This window comes from Pseudopipra pipra, chromosome 7 (assembly GCF_036250125.1).
Source record: "Pseudopipra pipra isolate bDixPip1 chromosome 7, bDixPip1.hap1, whole genome shotgun sequence".
NCBI classification, from domain to species: Eukaryota; Metazoa; Chordata; class Aves; order Passeriformes; family Pipridae; genus Pseudopipra; species Pseudopipra pipra.
In genome coordinates, this window is record NC_087555.1 from 12,073,863 (window position 1) to 12,091,930 (window position 18,068).

Genomic DNA, 18,068 nt, shown 5'->3' on the forward strand with positions numbered 1-18,068 from the left:
GTTTTGTCAAAATTTATACGACATATGGGTCAAGAGTGTCAATGCTGAGTTTATCTACTACAGGTTTTTTTTTTTTTTTTAATTCTACGTTCTGATATCAATTATCTTTCTAGTTCTCACGTTTCATGCATTCAAAAATATCCTTACAGGCAGATTCCATTAGCCCATGTAAAATCTAGGAAGTCAGCTATAGATGAGTTTTCTTTAAATGCTTTAACAGTTTGAGGTAGCTGTTGATCTGCAGTAGCTGATGGAGCCATCACAGACTGCCCCACTGTTTGAGAGCTGTCTGTATCCATCTGAAAAGCCGTGCTCTCTTCCACTTCACTGTACACAGCACAGGAAAGCTACAGGGAATTGCCTGAGCGAGGGAGGACCCTGCAACTTCCGAAGCTTGAAGAAAAGATTACAAAAAGTACGGAATTATTAAAGCAAGCAGTTTTGCTCGAGCGTGGGAACACAGAGGAGCTCGTTCTCCGTGCCCGAGTTTCCCGCTGGGATCGCAGCCCCTGGAAGGGGCCGCTCCCCTCAGGCCGAGTCCGGCCCGGCGGCGCGCGGGGAGGGCGGGAGCGCTGCTGAGGGCTGAGGCGGAGCGGGGGCACCGGGGGCACAGAACATTCACAGCACCCAGGGAAACACAGGCTTTCTGCAAGTGTCTGCGCACTTACGGACCGATTTCATGCACTGCCGCACGGAGGAATGCAAGAGCACCTTTCACACTGCTGTGAGGAAGAAGTAAGAGGCAAGTATGGCTTAGGCGTAGCTACAGTGATGTACCTGATGGTTTTCTCTCATCTCCCAAAGCCTTCGGTCATTTCAATTCTGCTGCAAATAGGCAAGCGAATAATTCTGACCTAACCACAAACCCCCTAAAGTTTACCTCAGCAATACCAAAATTACCTTAAAAGGACACTTTGCAAATTAATGACACCTGGCTGCATACCGAGAAAGCTGCGTTGAGAGAGTAACATTTAAACCAAGTTGAAATGAACCAAATTTTAGGTAACTGTCTTTTAAGGAGCAAAATTAGAACACTTTGGCTTTGGAGGGCCCCTGGAGGCCCGCTGGGTCCAGCCTCTGGTGAGGCTGCTCAGGGCTTTGTCCACCCGAGTCCGGGGCAGCCCCAGGGATGGAGCTCCCACAGCCAGGGATGGAGCTCCCACAGCCCCTCCGTCCCCATCCCAAGCCCTCAGTCAGAACTCCCATGGCAGCTCGTGGTACATTTCCCTCATGCTGGCTGCGACCACTTCCACTCATCTTTTCACTGTGCAGCTTTAAGAAGTGTCTGTCTGTCTTATTTGTAATCATCCATTAGGTGGTTAAAGACAGCAACCAAGATTCCCCACTTAATATTCTTCTTTTTAGGCTAAACATACACTAGCAGCCGATTAAATACACTTTACCTGCTACTTTTCAGGAGTTTACAGTACCATTTCTGATTGTGCAAGACAGTTACAGCAGCAGGAATCTGATGGGAGGGAAAGCAAAGCTGTTTTTACAACACTGCCATAAATAAGGGGAAAAAAGTTTTCCCATAAACACCTGTTCAGACCTTGCATTTATACAAAATATTAGCACTGGGGAAAAATTAGACTGATTTATTTTAAACAGATTAAACAACTTGAAACAGGACAAAGTACAGTAATTTCTAACTAGTTTAGAGCAATTGTTTAATTGTTTCATATATGTAAAAACAAGAAATTGGCACCAACATATCTGTAATTTTTTCATTAACACAAATGCATTAAAAACAATGGTATGGAAATGCACAAAGGCATTTCAGTTAAGGCTTCTACAGATATTGCATGTTCTATAATTAAACATCTATTTCGTAAACTCATTCTAAAACTTTCCAAGAAACTAAACAAAAAAGCTCAGTTAGACTCATATTCCACTGTGAGGCTTAACAGAATGAAGAATATCTAGTACTATAGATAATTAGTCATCAAACTGTTTATTGTCCTTTTTATATGGCAACCTCAAACCTCATTAATTTAAATATGGATATATTCAGATCCTCCTCAAAAGATACACTGGAAAGGCAAGACTGGATTGAAATATTGATCACATTAAATTCATTAATTCAATCCATACTCAACCATCTAAACAAACTACTGTATTTCACAATGACAATGAATCTGGCTCTTGGCTAGCATCGCTCTGTCCAAGGGATACTTGGAAGGCCAATTCCTAATATTAATGTCAGAAATCAAGCAATGATGTTATCCAAGTTTTTCCTGTACTGACGTGATGCCTTAGCACCCTTTTGCCTGACTTTGCCCATATTTTATGGGCAAAATTATATTTCTTACCATACCGAGATGACAGGAGTGTCATGCAGCAAAGAGAAGCCATTATTAATCCCATCTTCAGGAGGTCAGTGATTCTGTAACTCAAACACACCACATCAGGAGGAAGTATGGTGGCAACCTACATGAGAACACTTTGTGCCTCATCCTCCATCTCCTACAGCCAAATCATGACAAGAACATCCAGTGCACGACTGAAGGAGAGCACACCCTGAATCTCTCCATCTTGATGTACAACGCAGTGCCAGCCATAATTTCGCTCTACAGTTTTGCAAAAATACATACACAAGAGCCATAACAATTTACAAAAGCGCTAAGGGCTCCTTCCCATAACAGACTGAGTGCCCCAGAACACAGCCAACAGCTGTGGAACATCTTTTAATTCTTGCAGAACTCTTTTCCCTCACTGCCAGGATTACCACAGCATTTAAATGATGTCATGAACACTGAACTCTTAACTTAAATTTGCTGGAGGGACATAAGAGAATTCAAGCCCTGAAAAGGGCAGCAACAGCCCTAGTTATTCATGTTCCCATGTTTGTTTTGAAGCAACTCAGGTAACAGTAAAGAGAGTTAGCACTGAAAGCACAGAAAGCTCTTTGACATTTCCTTTCAAGTCTTTCATCTGGCTACTCTTAACTTCACTACTATAAAAAGTACAGTAATTCTCCAGAGAACTTTGACAACTGCACCCCCTTTATAACCACCCATAGACATATATTAAATCAAATAATGCAGAATCAGTATGCATTAAATAACATACACAAGTAGTTTTTGGGCTTTAGGTGATACTTCCTTGATAAATGGTTTTCAAACTAGCTGTTGTCTGTGTCTACTAAGGAGACTGTTTCATCCTTCAATATGTATTTATTCATATCTGCAATGCTTTCATTTTGCCATTTTAATATAAAAGACAAAGAATGTTGGCTATCATCATCAAAACTGCCACTATTACTACTACATCACTGCACAGAAGGTGGGTTGCTGCAGAGTTTTTAGTTTGATTTAATAATCATTTTCTTGTAATTTTAAGAAAAATTTTCCCATTCCATCCTAACACAAAACGACAATTTGGGGGGAAATCAATCTCCATCAAAATAGGCAGAAGTACGAACATTTTCAACATCTGTGAAATTCAAGTTTCTTTAGCAAGAGCAGTGAATAAACTATTGTTCTTGCCATACAAGACAAGGAAAAATCAGAACACTCTTCTTGTGAATGGCTTTGTAATAGTTATGCATCCTGACTGCTGAGAAATTAGAGGCCATGGATGTGTCCTGTTGGCAGCACAAAACAACCGTTTGATTACAAGATGTATTTAGGTGTTTTCATTAACTGACCAAACTGTTGCGACATTAAAGCTTCTTTTTCTTGTCTCTAATCAACCTGAAAGAACTTGTTATCATCAGGATCTTTGTCAAGAGAACTAAATGAAGATAAAAAAAAGTGTCCTCTTTTATGGATTATTAAACAAAATCCCTGTCAATTCAATCCTTTATTCTAGCAAATACTTTTTATGACACCCAAATGCAGATTATTTTATGCTTACCAACTTGGTGGATTTTATGTTTCCTAACTCTGTTTTGTTATCATCTTCTCTTCCTTTAGACTACTTTTGTCATAAGATTTGTTTTTATCTCTAGAGGATATTTAGCCAAGTCAGATAAGCTAACTGCTGTCAGCATTAGTAATAAAAGCAGGTTGTTGAAGAGTGTTACAACCGTCAAAAACGCACTGAACACCTGATCTTCTGCAACCCTCTAGTGTCTTTGGCTATGTAGGCAGCAATATTTACAAAATAAAGCTTGACTTTTTGCACTAGGAATAATCTGCTTTGTAAAATAAAAAGCAAAAGTATAAAAGTTTTCCATCACATTTGGAAACTGTAACATGCATAAAAAGATCAACATTAAGTATATACAATACAAAAATACATTTTTTTCTTTATGAAAATTATAATACATAGCTATAATACACAACATGTTGTGCCATCAGTCACAGCTACAATAGTTGCAGGTTCTTGTTCCACACTTATGGCTGGACTCTGGGTATGACATCTCCCTGGGGAAATTCCTCAATTTCAGCATGAAACATCAATTCTAAAGGAGAAAAAAAAAACATTCGTTTGCTTTGGAAACTTTCACCTGAATACAATTCCATTACTCTTGAAAAGCACCCTGGCATTCCCCCAAGCCTCCTGTTTTTTGTCTCAATCATATCATTAAGGACTCAGCAATGGCAAGGGCCACCACTGTCCTTAGAAAACTACTGTTGCCTCCCAAAATTAACAGAACTGGTGACAATGTTAGCAGGTGATCATATGTAGTACCACCCTCATTCAACCTGGACACTGAAACAGAACTCTGAAGTACACTGAGGGATTGCTTTGAGAGTGTCAGACTTAGGAAGGAAGATTTCTGTTTAGAGACTCGTTCACTTACAGATGTATCTGCTCTGTGTTTCAGTGTTAAGTCAGCACCAGTAGAACCCGGCTTAGAAAGCATCATGCATGAGTGACACTGCTCACAGCTGTCACCACGGCAGCTCAGCCATGGCAAACAGCCCAAGGCCAGCAGTGAAGAGCTCCTGGTGCAGAAACTGGCTGGGCACACTAAGCAGCTGATGAAGTAGCCCCTTTGGAGCTCTGTGCTACTGAGGGTTCTCTTATGTCTCTGTACTCCACACGTGTGCTTTGCCTTGCTACCTGCACATCCTTTGTACAGACCAGGCTGTGTTTGCCAACATCTGTCAACATGGTAAAGTTACACGGCCTGTACATGCAACTATGTGGTTTATCCCCTCAAGTTTGAGATTCACATATTTTTGCTACCCCATCCTTAGCAAACTAAACTTTCTCTACTGTTTGGGGTAAGTCCTAATGAATTTCTCTCTAGAAATTTCTGAAGCACTTTTCCAATCTTACTAGGCACATGTAAACATCAGAAAAGTTCATCAAAACTTGAGTAAAATTCTGCCACTGGACTGTTTGAATAAGTATTATTTTAAAAATGGGTTTAAAATACAATTTAAACCTCTATTATAAATTTTACCATCAAGGACTGTAAAGGCTGCCACTTAGTTATTCATGTTTTTTTAACTCATTGAGTTATTAGAAATAAGCACAGTAACTGGGGACAGGTGAAATACAGACACCTGTACATTAAAATTCTAAAGCAATTTCAGGAAGCATGTTCAGTCTTCAGTTTCCCAAAAACAAATCTGTGTTTTAATTCATGGTTCTTGGGATACCTTATCACTTTTAAGTCAAAACTTGGGATTTTTATGAACAGCATACCTTCAAGTCACAGGCTGCATGCACTTGACAGGAAAGCTAAGTTATGATACACCTTTTGGATCCCAGTAGGAACACAAAAGGAAGAAGGCCTAGTCTTTAGCAAAGCTTCTTCTGTGAAAAGAACTTGCTTGCCCCTTCCTGCACAAGTAGTCCTCTTTTGAAGTCCTGTTCTGCAAGCATGAATCTGACTTTTCAAAGCTTGGGAGTTCCCAAAACTACTGCAGTGTTCTACTGGAAATAATACTGAGCTTGAAATGCATTAAGCATTTGCAAAAGGAACATTAATAACATTAGGGAATTTTCTAAAACACAAGTAGAATAAATACATTTCAAATATTTAAAATACTGTTAAACTTATTTTTCCCTTCAATGAAAAAGAGATGTACTCTCATGTTTCAAAATTCATGTTGCTTCAGACATGACAAATAAGGCTTTTCTTTCCTTTTTAAATGAATGCTTATCCATTATAAAACCAAACACGGACACCAGTATCCTAAGAAGCATTTGCTGTGGCAGGTTGCTAGGGGGTACTTATTTTCATTCAGTCACAAAATTTGTCAGGACTAGTCTTGAACACCAAATGCAGAGCACTTGGTTCAGCAGATAAAAGCTTGAATAAACAAGCTTTATTATAAAACAAGCTTTATTATAAACAATTTTGTCTATTAATGTTTCCTACCTTCACTGTGGTCTAGCTCTGGTCGGTAAGACAAGAAGATCCAACTTGTCCCAACTAGAACAGACACTACCAGATTCACCACAACCCATGAATGAACAATTTCTTCCTCTGTACCTGCAGTCCTGGGAAAAACACATCAACCCATTAGTCAGTTCACTGGTACACAGAGGTTACAGTAAGAATTTCAACAGAGTATCATCAAAACAAGCTTGCTAAGCCAGATGTGAAAACAGAACTACTTGTACCATCATGATGGTCTTGCATTGCAAAGGCCTGGCAAAGAGAATGATTACCAAAGACAGTGACTCAGCTAAGAAATCCCAATATCTCACAGAGAATGTCCACTTGTAGAGTTCAACAGCAAATTCCTTTTCTTGGCCAAGAGACAGAAAATAAAATCAAAATGCACGGTCAAATTTTACTGTGGTGAAAGGCACCAAAAATATCATCAGTCCATCTTACTTTTAAGCACTTCCTCATGAGTCAGCAAGGCAAGTGAACAGCAAGTTACTAAAGTCTGTTGGGAAGCCAGTCAAGGACCTGCATAGAGATGTTGTGGGGTGTATGAGACAGGGCTTTAAGACTGTATGATTCAGCTTAGATGGTTAACTGACACTTTTCTTACTGTCATAACAGTAGCAGGTTGTGGTTTTGTTACTAGAATCTAGGCTTTTTAATAAACAACTCAACAAACATTTATAGAAGCCCTAAAAGAAAACCCCAAAACTAACTGCCAAAACCAGCAAATTTTCACATAAATGCTTCTGTTCTACTTCTCTGTTCTGCTTCTGATCTAGTTTAAAAACCTGTGCTACTAGAATTCAAGTCCATTAATATCTGCTTCAGAAAGTAACAGCTTTGGAAGGGATTGCCTAACAGGAAGCAATGCTTTAGGTTTAAGTGTCACCTGTGTCTGCTGAGCTGATGCATCCTGTGACAGACCATCTCCCTCAAAAACAGTGTTGACTCTCTACAGAATGTCAAGCCCTTGAACCCAAAAGGGTTACCTCAGTAGGGTCCCATTTTCAAGCTAAAGAGATTCTTAGGGTTCCTGCCAGATGACATTTCCAGCATCATTCCAACAGGCTCTTGTTTGAGGTATAATGGATTTGCAACCAAAATGACCAAACCCATCCTTGAGTTTTTATTTGTCTGTGAAATTATCAAAGGTTCAGGACAAGCTCAAACAAAGGCAGGTTTAGTAATGAAATAGTTCATCAATACTTTCTTATACATATTGTATGACCTCTTCCATCCACTAGTTTGACTAAGGTTCTTAAGGGAGCTACGTCATAATTTACAGAGTGGTTTCTTAAGTTTCCTACCAGATACTGCCATTTTCCGAAGGTGGTGTGTAGAGGTTGATTCTGTCACATGTCATCTGCTGGCTTAAGGATAAGATAAGAGCAGCAAAGTACACTGGAAGAAATGGAATTAGTAGCGTCAGATATAAACTCCCAAAATGCTGTCTCATCACAACATGGTACTAATCACTACACTTTCTTTCCTTTCACTCCACTGTCTCCCTAAATTCATTCTCTCTTCAACATTTCTGGCCCATCAAAGTCTGGTTTCTGCACTTTTGCAATTCATCAGCTACATCAAACGCGGCATCTTGTTATTCCGGTTTTTTGTTAGATTTGTGTTCTGTATTCAGAAGTGGGAAAGAACTATCTCACTTAACAGCCCCATTAATGCTACTACTGCAAATGCTTAAAAAAAATATGTAACAAAGTGTTCACGGCCCTTGCTATTTTCAACTTCTAAGTCACTTCTTCTAAAGTAGAAAATAACCAGGAAGGGCGATTTCACTAAAAACAGTACATAGGAGTTTTCCATTTACCATATTTTCTGGACAACTTCCTATCCACTTCAAAATACTTACAGAAAGAGGCTACTGCTGCTGGGTCTAGAGTAAGAAAGCCCCTCACTGCAACTGAGGCTTTTGCCAAATCAGTCCTGATAACAAAACCAAGAGTCATTAACACAGCCCAGCAAGACAATGATATTGTTCTTCTAGCAGTGTTCTTTTACCTTATGCAAGGTATTTTTTCTGCCTCTGTTACAGTGCTGCCTTAATACACAACTATATCCCACACACATGGCAATGGCCCTCATTATGCCAAATCCAAGAAAGACTGAAACAAACAGTCCCAGTCTGTTGAAGCAGGGTCCAAGCAATGGACAGAAATGAGTAAGAAAGGTCTGGATGCACGAGTACACCCTTTCTCTGTATAGCCAGCCATAATCATTCTTTAAGTATATCACATTAAATCATCAACAGCAGATCAAAACATGCTACAGAAAGGAACACAGTGTACCCAAATTACACATACCTTTCAAATACAAATATATTTTACCTGTCAAAGGCTGAGACTGTACTGATAGACAGCAGCAAATAGAACAAACTTTGAGCTGGGTATGCTATTGGCTTATACTGTTCAAGCAGGTTAGAAACTGTGGAAAGCTCATGTCCTGCCAAAATGTAGATAACAACGATGTTCCATACAGCATACCCAGCAAGGAAGCCATGGGTAAAGAGTCCCATCACCCTGAAAGGAGGAAAGAACATTAGATCACTTTTAATATCTTGAATTAGTAAAGACCTTTAGATCGATAGAAAAGGCCTGTGAATCCATCTGTTCGACCCTGCTTTTCAGAGCCTTTCAGAAATTGTTTCTAAATGCTTTTCCTGATCTAGTTTTAAAAATTCTAGGCAACAAGACTTCTGCATTCTCCCTTAACAGACTGCACCAGAACCTGAGCACTTAAAGAAAACAAAGATGTTTTGCCTTTGCTTCATTACTGCTTCAGGGATCAAATACTTTCACTCGCTGCCTGTAGCTTTTCCAAAGCACTGCCCTTTACACTTACACAATGGTCTGAAACTTGTCCCCAAGGCACTCTTTTCTTTATCTTCCTTGCTAAGGAAAACCTTGAAAAGGAAGCACAGGCTCACAGATAATATACACAAGAGAATAAAATGGTTGTCATCTTCCCATCCTGTATCTCAACACGACCACATATTAAAAAAAATACATTACTTTTTTGCTATTGTGTGCAAACTTATTCCCCTAGTCCAATTTCACTCCTCCCTCTTTTTCACCAACCAGGATTTTTCTTTGAGAACTATCTGAATTCAAGTATTTTTATTCTGGTGATACACCTGATGGGTCAGTCTTATTTTCTAATTTTTTTTGGTAGGTCTCTAATATTTTGGTTATCAGATCAGTCTCTTTCTATTCAGATTTTGTCTGAATCTTTGCAATACGACTTTCTTAGTTATTCTTTTTATAACCATATTTTGCGTGTGATGTCTAAACTAGAAATACACATTCTTGACAATATAAATACCAAAACCTAGAAGAGTGATAAACTTTCTATCTTTTGCATCCTGAACCACCATTTATTAGGAATATCCAAAAGAAATAGAGCTACACCTGAATGGTAGAGAAAAGGCACTAATTTTCAAGGGAAAAAAAAACCAACACAAAACTCCAACACTGATTTCTTCTTATTTACATGAGAACATTTATCTTTCACCTGAAACTTCGGTGCACTGAGAGGGCAACGTCTCTGGTAGTCCATGAAGCCTTGACATCCAGAAGTACATTAATATTTTCAGTGGTTTTAATCAATTCTGCACGGTCAGCTGCCTGAAAACGCCCTGAAAGGATGAGAAAATTAGTTTCAGAGAGTACTGTTGCCTTTTGTCATCACTTCTGCATTAAAAAGCTGTAAGCCTCAGAAGTTCTAGCAGAAAATCTCTCCTGCCCACCTCCTGCCCTGGAGTGATGCATCCTGGTGCTCAGGCTAAGACCTAAATGTGCAAAGAATGTGCAAAGCACTTTGGGAAACTACTCAGTGTCCAAAAAAACCCCTGGTACAAAAAAAACCCCCAAACCTAAAACCAACAGAAAAACCCAAACAACCATCATAAAACTCCCACTGGAAAGACTTTTTATAAATAATAATTTCTTCTCAAGGTATTGACATTATACAATATTTGACAGTATTAAGTCAAATAAGCTCAGCTGGGTGCTTTGAAACAGTCTTTTCCACACAGACCACGGAATTCAAACATTCAACCAAATATGCCAGCACAGCAACACTAGCATTCAATGTTGAAAAATTGTCACGTATATTTATTTCCATATAATTTTTGTTTGGGACAACTTTTTAAAAAAAATTCTTCCCAATACTACAGTATTTGGATTTTAAATACAATAGTGCTTCCTCTAATTGCAAGAATGTCCTGAAGTTACTGAAATCACAAGCTGAACTTACGATTTTTCTCAACAAACACTTTGCTAACAGGCTGGCTGATTCCAGTGGGAGCAGCAAACACAGGCTGCTGATCTGGGCTCTTTCTGTGCTCATCTTCAATGATGTCTTCCTCCTCCACTTCCAGCTCATTGGGACTCTGCATTTCGGCCGGCCGAGGTTTCCTGTCAGCACAGAACATACAGTGGGTCAAAGAAAGAACAGGAGATAACATGGAAAACCTAAAGGCTCCTATGAACATTTAACCTGTCTAACTTGACTGATAAGAACTGACCAGGCTACTGACCTGTATAATATTATCCCATTTACAATTTTAAGGACTAAAGTTCTCATGGAGTTAATTAACTAAAAACATAAAGCTAATCCCATGTGAAAAGATTAACAATTAGAACATACGGGAACAATTGGGGAAAAAACATGCTAACTCTCATAACATTAAGAAAAAGATAGTAAGAATGAAAGAAAGTGGTTACACATTCTAATTTTTTCACATATGTGACTGAACTATTAGGCTCATGAAAATGTATTCAGAACTGTAATGCATCCAGGTATGCACAGAACAAACAGGTGAAGAAAGTCAGATCTTAACCCTGGAAAGAACTGCACACAGGCTGAATGGTATCAGGCTTGATGAGCTTCAAGATCTTATGTTTTTCTAATGTGACAACATAAAATACTACTCAGCCACAGTCACTGTCACAGGTGTTCCAAATGATGAGCTGTACTAGTACTGTCTCACTTTGTTCTTTTTCTCTGTTTGCGGACCACTGGTTCTTCAGCTTCAGGGACATCCATGCCATTTCCATTCTGAAACAGGGATGCAACATTTGGCTGGGTAAAAGAGGTCTCGGAATCTGAAGATTTAAAAAAAAAACCAACACCACGACATGAAAGTTTCAGAGCTTTCATAAAAATGGAAATACATTCACTCAAATACATAAATAGTTGTTATTATATAAACAGAGTTGCAAAAAAGTTATGATCTTCTGAGCTTTGAATGATGTAAAGTATCTACTTTATCACTTCCAAAACTGTACTACAGTTGTTTTCATGGAGGTTTGTACCCTATGGAATCTGACATCAGAAACTGAAACTCTAAGCTGCCATTCACTCAGAGATTACTTTCGGGTGTTTTAAGTACAAAAGCACATGAAATGTTTTAAGCCAAAATACACGTTGGCCAACTCCATTTCTGCGTTACCACGTTTTATTCGGTGCTCTTTCCAACCTCCACCTGTTCCACGTACCAGTAGGTACCTTCTTCTTCTTGCGTTTCCTCTGCGGAGGGACGTCCTGGTGTTCGGGGGTGAGGGGCTCGCTGCTCTCCGACTGCCGCCGCACCGCGGCGTGCACGATGCCATCTGAAAACCACAGGGAAAGATCCGGCAACCTTAACTCGGAGCCAGCGAGAAACAGGCAAGAAAAAGCTGCCCTTTACTACACTGGGCAAATTCTGTGTTTGCCCAGCTGAGCAACAGCTGAGATGCAAATGCACTGGCTAGGAAAACAGCTGGGAATCAAATGCCATAAGAAGGGAACATACAAGGGTGACGGCTAACAACCCTCCTTTCACCCCAACAGTTTCCTGCTTAGGAGGAAATTAAGTATCCAAGAAGTAGCACAATTCCCATTTGGGCATACAGCAGAGGCCTGACTGAAAGAAATCCACCACAGGAAAGAACTATACCTCTGTATTTCTCCTTTCTACGTGCAAAGATTATAATGCAAGGGACAAGTAAAAATTAACAGTTTGTTACAAAGTGATCCACGCAGATATGTGCTAAGGCAAAATAGCATCAAATCAAAGGAAAATTTAAATGCTAAACATACTCCACAAGAATAAAGGGAGGAGCAGAAAAACAACACTAAAGGATGTTTACTCCAGTGTGAGAGAGGAGCTATTATACTTTGGAGGAACTACATTTCCATGAGAGGTTAATATGAATTCATCAAATATTCTAGCACCAGTAGCATCAATTTGCATGATCAGAAGAAGAAAGACATGACCAGAAGCAGAAAGGTGCTGTTCCATTTTACATCACATCTGGTTTTTTATAGCTCTTCCAAAGACTGCCATTTTTATGATAATAACTGAATCCATCTGTTTCTACTTCAAGCACAGGTTTACCCACCTTTTATAAAGTTTTACTGTGCTAAAAAGCAAAATTAACCAGCAAAGTAACAGCAAAAGTCAAGGTGTACTTTGCATCATCATTCAGCTCACTGAAAACAACAGTAAACAAAATTTAATCCTTAGAAAATCCTGCTAGCAACAGCTCTACTTGTTGCATTTAAAGGTCTTTCAGTGAGGCCTCATTGTACACTTTTAAGCAAATAAAAGCAGTTTCCTCATCAAACTTTTATATGGACCCAAGTCAACTGGTTACAGAAATCCACTAGGTTCTGTTAACATGTTCTGCTTTATCAAAACAGATCAGACTCATAATCTTGCTTAAAACAATATGTTTGTTCTGCAGATTTGCTTCTTGCAAAAATACAAAGCTCTGATGCTGGTCATCTTTTACACTCTTAACTAACTCTTCAGTGATAATGTAATTATTAACTTTTGACTTTATTTGGCCAAGGACTCAAACTGAGCCAAATTGTTAAATGAGTTTTATCTTAGTTCGTTCAAAAATTCAAGCTCTTAACACATTAAACATAAGCATCTTACAGCTGGAAATTACTATTTAATGAAGCATGCAAAAAAATTTACAAAGGAAAAAAATAGCAGGAATAAAACTACAGTTTTCAGTCTTGGTAGGACCTTACCTAATGGAGTCTTTCCTTTGGGTTTTCTTTTTTTGGGACGACTGAGTGGAATTTCATCTGCATAACATAAAACAGAAGTATGGGTGCACAGCAAGGAGAAAACTCCATTTTCTTTTTTTAACAGCCATTTTATTGCAAGTTAAGAAATAGGTTCCTTTTTTACAAATTATGACATCCTTCACATTTTACAGGTAAGATGATAATTCACCAGTGCACACAAGGAGGAGGAGTAGAGAAGATGGTAGGAAAACAGGATAAGGAAAACTGTCTTATGTGTGGCAGAGGCTAAACACACACATGCACCTGTATTAGGTGAAAAAGTCAAATACTCTCAATAATGCTCTGAAAAAGAAACTTATTGTTTAAAGCACAGTGGTAGAATTTCAGTTACCTTGATGGAAACAGCAAACAATAAAGAGAACAAAGAAAACTACAGCTCTAGCAATGGCAGCACAGGTATCCATGCAGTTTAAACAATCAGCCTGGATCTAGGAAAAGTATAAGGCTCTATCTTTAAAGAGAGAATGTGTGATACCAAAAAGAACTATCAATATTTATAATTCTCCTTAATAACTCACCTTGGCTTCCACTTCACATTTAAGGAGAAAAGGTGTTGACATGCAGTGTAAAAGGAACAAAGATGAGAAGAAAGTTAATTTTGAATGAATTACAATTCACAGCAGTGAAATTCACGGTGCTGCTCCTGTGATTCCTTCCCTTCTCCCCAGTCCTCTTTCTGAGCAGTTGTTACAACAGGGTTAAGGGTAGGAAGCAATCATCAAGACTCAACACTTTGTTGGTGACTAGGCACAGTTTCTTGATTGGCTGCCTGGGGATCAGATTAAAAGCTTTAATCACCTGGCTAATTAAAACTTGTCTTACTGCCTGATATGTAACAAACCAACAAAAGTTATAAAACATTTGAGCCCACACATTACTAAAAAGACATTATATGTCATCAATCATAAACATCACATTTACTTTCAGGTACTCTGAAAGAATTCTAAAGTACTGTGTCATAACAACTCTACTTCCACATTGAAAAAAAAGCCCAATTTTTTACCTATGCTACATTGAATTAGTAGACACCTATATCCCTATTCAAGAACATCTAGTCCAATGTCAGAAATTCCTGTTCTGAAGGATCTGTGATTCAAATAAACAAAAGAACATGTAACAAAACAAAGAGGGAAGTGAGAAGAGATTGAAAAAGACATCAGTTCCACTATAGTAGACATTAAAACTGTAATATCTATTTGAAACTTTTTAAAGGATTTATCTCAGTATTAAAACTGAAGTAATAGACTAAAACGTCTCAGCTTCAAAATGCTTTGCATCCCTTGTAAAGTGTTCTGGGACAAAAATTAGAAAGAGAAGCAATTATTTTAAAAACTGTTATGACTACTCATATGTTTAATAAACTTATTTCTCTTAATGTCATTACTTTTACAATCACTGCAGTACAGCACCACAATCAGTTCCACAGAATGCACTGATTTTACCTTGGCACTGGAGGAAGGGCACGAGGCGGGCACTGAAAGACAAGAGAGAGACAAAAGTCAACTTCTATCAGCACAAAACCATCTCTCAGAAAACAGCTGTTTCCAGGTGTGGTCAGAACACATGAGGTATGTTTTGCTTCATATGCCCCCTAAATGGCTAGACATTCCTGAGGGAGATGTTATAGAAAAGCAATACCTAAAAGATGCTGGAATAGTATGTCTTTACTAGAGTTCTGATGGGCACTGCATTAGGGACGTGTGCCTAACATCTGTGTGTGAGGCACAGCTTGCATTTCAACTTCATTTGGATAATTTTCACTTTTCATGTAAGGTACTGCTTTCATTAGAAAGCTTGTCAGTCAATCTGTTTAAATATCAGAATATTGCAATAATTTATGCATTCAATATACTTGTATAGTATACAGCGTGAGCTGATAGAGTATTTTCTAGTAATGAAGGCGTAAATTCAGAACAATAGTAAAGTCAATAAGAGGAAATAAGCTCAGTTATGAAAATACCTTTAAATATTATAAAATACTATTTTTCATTTTTATTAATTTTCATATTTACCAGCAGGTCAAACACAACTAAAATCTAAAAATATCTCCTGATAATAATCCGAAACTGAGCTTGTACCTTTCTCTCATCTAGAAAAAGGCAGTTAACTTTCAGGTTTTGTATTACACAATTATATTGAAAGAGTATACACAAATAAGTATTTCCCATGCTCAAAAAATTCAGTTGATATCAGAAATAAAAAGGGCTGTAAGACTGGTAAGACTCAAACTTACCACTTGTTTCTTTCCCATATCATTTGAAGCTGCTCCCTGAAAGAGGCACTGTGAACTGGTCTATGCTCCCTAACGCTGCTCACATTGAACCTCAGCTAATTCTGAACTAAAAATAAACTTCAGGCAGCCAGGATTAGCTGAACATGAACCCTCCTGGCCCTGGGTTAGGACCCAGCACTACTCCCGTTTGAAACAAGGGCAGTTTGTTCTGTGGCACCAAATATTATTTGCACTAAAAAACAACTCCACATGCTGCTCCAGGTTCCTGTAAACAAGTTTGACTTTGGTTTGTTTACCCAAAGCAAATGAGACGCCTCGTGCAAGGAAGGGTTTGTGGGATTAGGCCTCAAATCTCTCACTTGGATTTTGGCCATGCTGAAGACTGACAGCAAGTGCCATTTATACAGGTAAGGAACTGCACACCCTAAGCGGCCCCCAGTACTGGTCACACCATACAGCTGCATGAGAAAAATATTGGTAAAGGTCAGAGCTCATTACTTCTACTGTTTCCAACGTTCCTGTAGCAGGAAATACTGAATGGTTATGATACTTGATATTTTAAAAAACTAAGAGCTAAAAAATCCATAAAAACAAACCAACCAACCAAACCCACAAACCTTCTATATAGCATTCACCACATGTGCAGTAGTATGTCTTTATTACTTTCTATAAAACAACTGAAAAGTGAATTGATTTGTTATCATTTATTCCTTGCAACAAAGGGAACCACATGCAAGCAGGCAGTGGTGAATACTCATCTGTATGACAGATAACTCTGCCATACAGATAGCAGCTTTGGTCTATTTGCCGGTTCGCGGAGTCTGAAGTAACTCACTCCAAGCGTGAGTTTGGGGACAGAGACATGTTGTTACTGCCAGAAGAGCTGCTGAATGCTCTAAGGTAGCCATAGCGCCCCTGAAGGCAACAGATTCTCTCAAACCAGCAGCCGCTGCCTCAGTCAAACCCTGTGTTTGCACATGTGAGCCAGGCCACAAGACGCTGGGGCACACCTGGAAACTCAGGGCGGGAAAACCGAGCTACCCAATCCCGCTGGTGTCCATTCCAGGATGCAGAGCAGAAAGGGTTTAAAAGCCCTCAGTGTTTAAAAACACTTAACCAGCCTTTACAGATTTAAAGCTCTGCAGATTATCTTCTGAGAGATTTATATGAAAACACGAAAACAAGGAGGAAACGCTTGCCTGCCCCCCCAGCAGAGGTGGCAGAAACGTGCCGCGCTGCATCCGGCGACATCCCCCCTCCGCCTCCCCAGCGGAGCGGGGATGCAGGACCGCGCTACCGGGGCGCTCCGCTCCCGCGTCCCGCTTCCTTTCCGCCTCCCGGCAGCAGCTGCTGCCACCGAGGGCTCCGCGACATCCCTTCAGCCACAGCGCCCGGCGGGACAAGCTCCCGCCTCCCGGGTTCCGCAGCCGGGCGTACCGGGCTCCGCGGGCCCGTTCGCCGCCTCCCGCCCCGGCCCCTCCGCGCCCTCACCCCGCCGGGGCCCGCCCGCCGCGCCGCCATGGGCCGCGCCCGCCCGGATCGGCTCCGGCTCCACAGGGAGGAGCCGCCGCTCCTTCCGCCCCGCGCCGCGGCTGCGCCCCCCCAGCGGCGGGGAGGGCCCGGCCCCGCTCCCGCCCGGCCTCGCCCGCCGCCCCCAGTGCGGGGCCAGCGCAGCCCCGCGGGTCTGGCCGGGGTCTTCGTCTTTAGAGCTGCGGGCGAGCAAAATCAAACGCTCGAAAGTGGAAACAGGTTTCTGGCCTACTTTTCAGCTTGTAGCCAGGGTCACAAACTGCTAAATGAAGTTCTGCACTGTAAGCGGGGGGGGGGGGGGAGGGGAACCACAAAAGTAGAAAATAACACATGGGAAAAAGACAAAGAATCGACAAATGCTGGACTAGGCAGAAGTGGGGACCAGCATGGCACAGAAGCACAGAGCTGGTGCTTATCTCACCCTCCACTCTACTTATCTCACATAAGTGACATATTGGGACTTCAGTCTCGTCTCTCCCGTTTTATCTCTAAACAAGGAATACAACCCCTGGCTCTAGAACAAGCAGGCATGCTGGTAGCTGTAATATTAGACTTTAAATAACCACTTTCTAGACTGCTTTACTTACATTTGTTGATTTTCCTCCAAGGTGAGGTAGGCCAACAGAATAATAATCTGTGTTCCTCAGAGGGCAAGACAGCTGCCATGGGGACATGAAGAGAGTGAGGAACGTACTTGCCACAAGCACCACACCCTCTGATGAGGAGAGTCTGCTACCATAGAGCAAACCAGTAAGAGAAAGGATTTCTCACTATTCCCCTCTTTGCTAAGTCCATATTCTGTCAGTTTGTACTTACTTGAGTTGATGAAACAAAAGACATATCACGTGTATTATGAAGGTAACTGTGGTTTCTGGAGGAATTATATTGTGCCAACGCCACTCCTAC

The 18,068-nt window shown here is 40.3% G+C and overlaps 1 protein-coding gene across 2 annotated transcripts; it reads right to left on the reverse strand.

Annotated features, from left to right (window-relative positions):
- Window positions 1-1,583: 1,583 nt before the first annotated feature.
- Window positions 1,584-17,078, reverse strand: TMEM237 (transmembrane protein 237). 2 transcript variants are annotated; one of them, XM_064662030.1, is made up of 12 exons: window positions 15,633-17,078; window positions 14,842-14,873; window positions 13,340-13,396; window positions 11,815-11,928; window positions 11,307-11,421; window positions 10,571-10,731; window positions 9,827-9,950; window positions 8,644-8,835; window positions 8,169-8,242; window positions 7,609-7,702; window positions 6,284-6,405; window positions 1,584-4,408 (listed from the first exon to the last, which is right to left on the reverse strand). In XM_064662030.1, the coding sequence occupies exons 1-12, from the start codon at window positions 15,653-15,655 to the stop codon at window positions 4,341-4,343; spliced, it is 1,176 nt and encodes a 391-aa protein (XP_064518100.1). In that variant the 5' UTR covers window positions 15,656-17,078; the 3' UTR covers window positions 1,584-4,340. The 2 variants fall into 2 exon arrangements, with proteins under 2 accessions (XP_064518100.1, XP_064518101.1); XM_064662031.1 differs by lacking the exon at window positions 15,633-17,078 and having other exon boundaries at window positions 11,307-11,374; window positions 13,918-14,858.
- Between the last annotated feature and the right edge of the window lie 990 nt (window positions 17,079-18,068).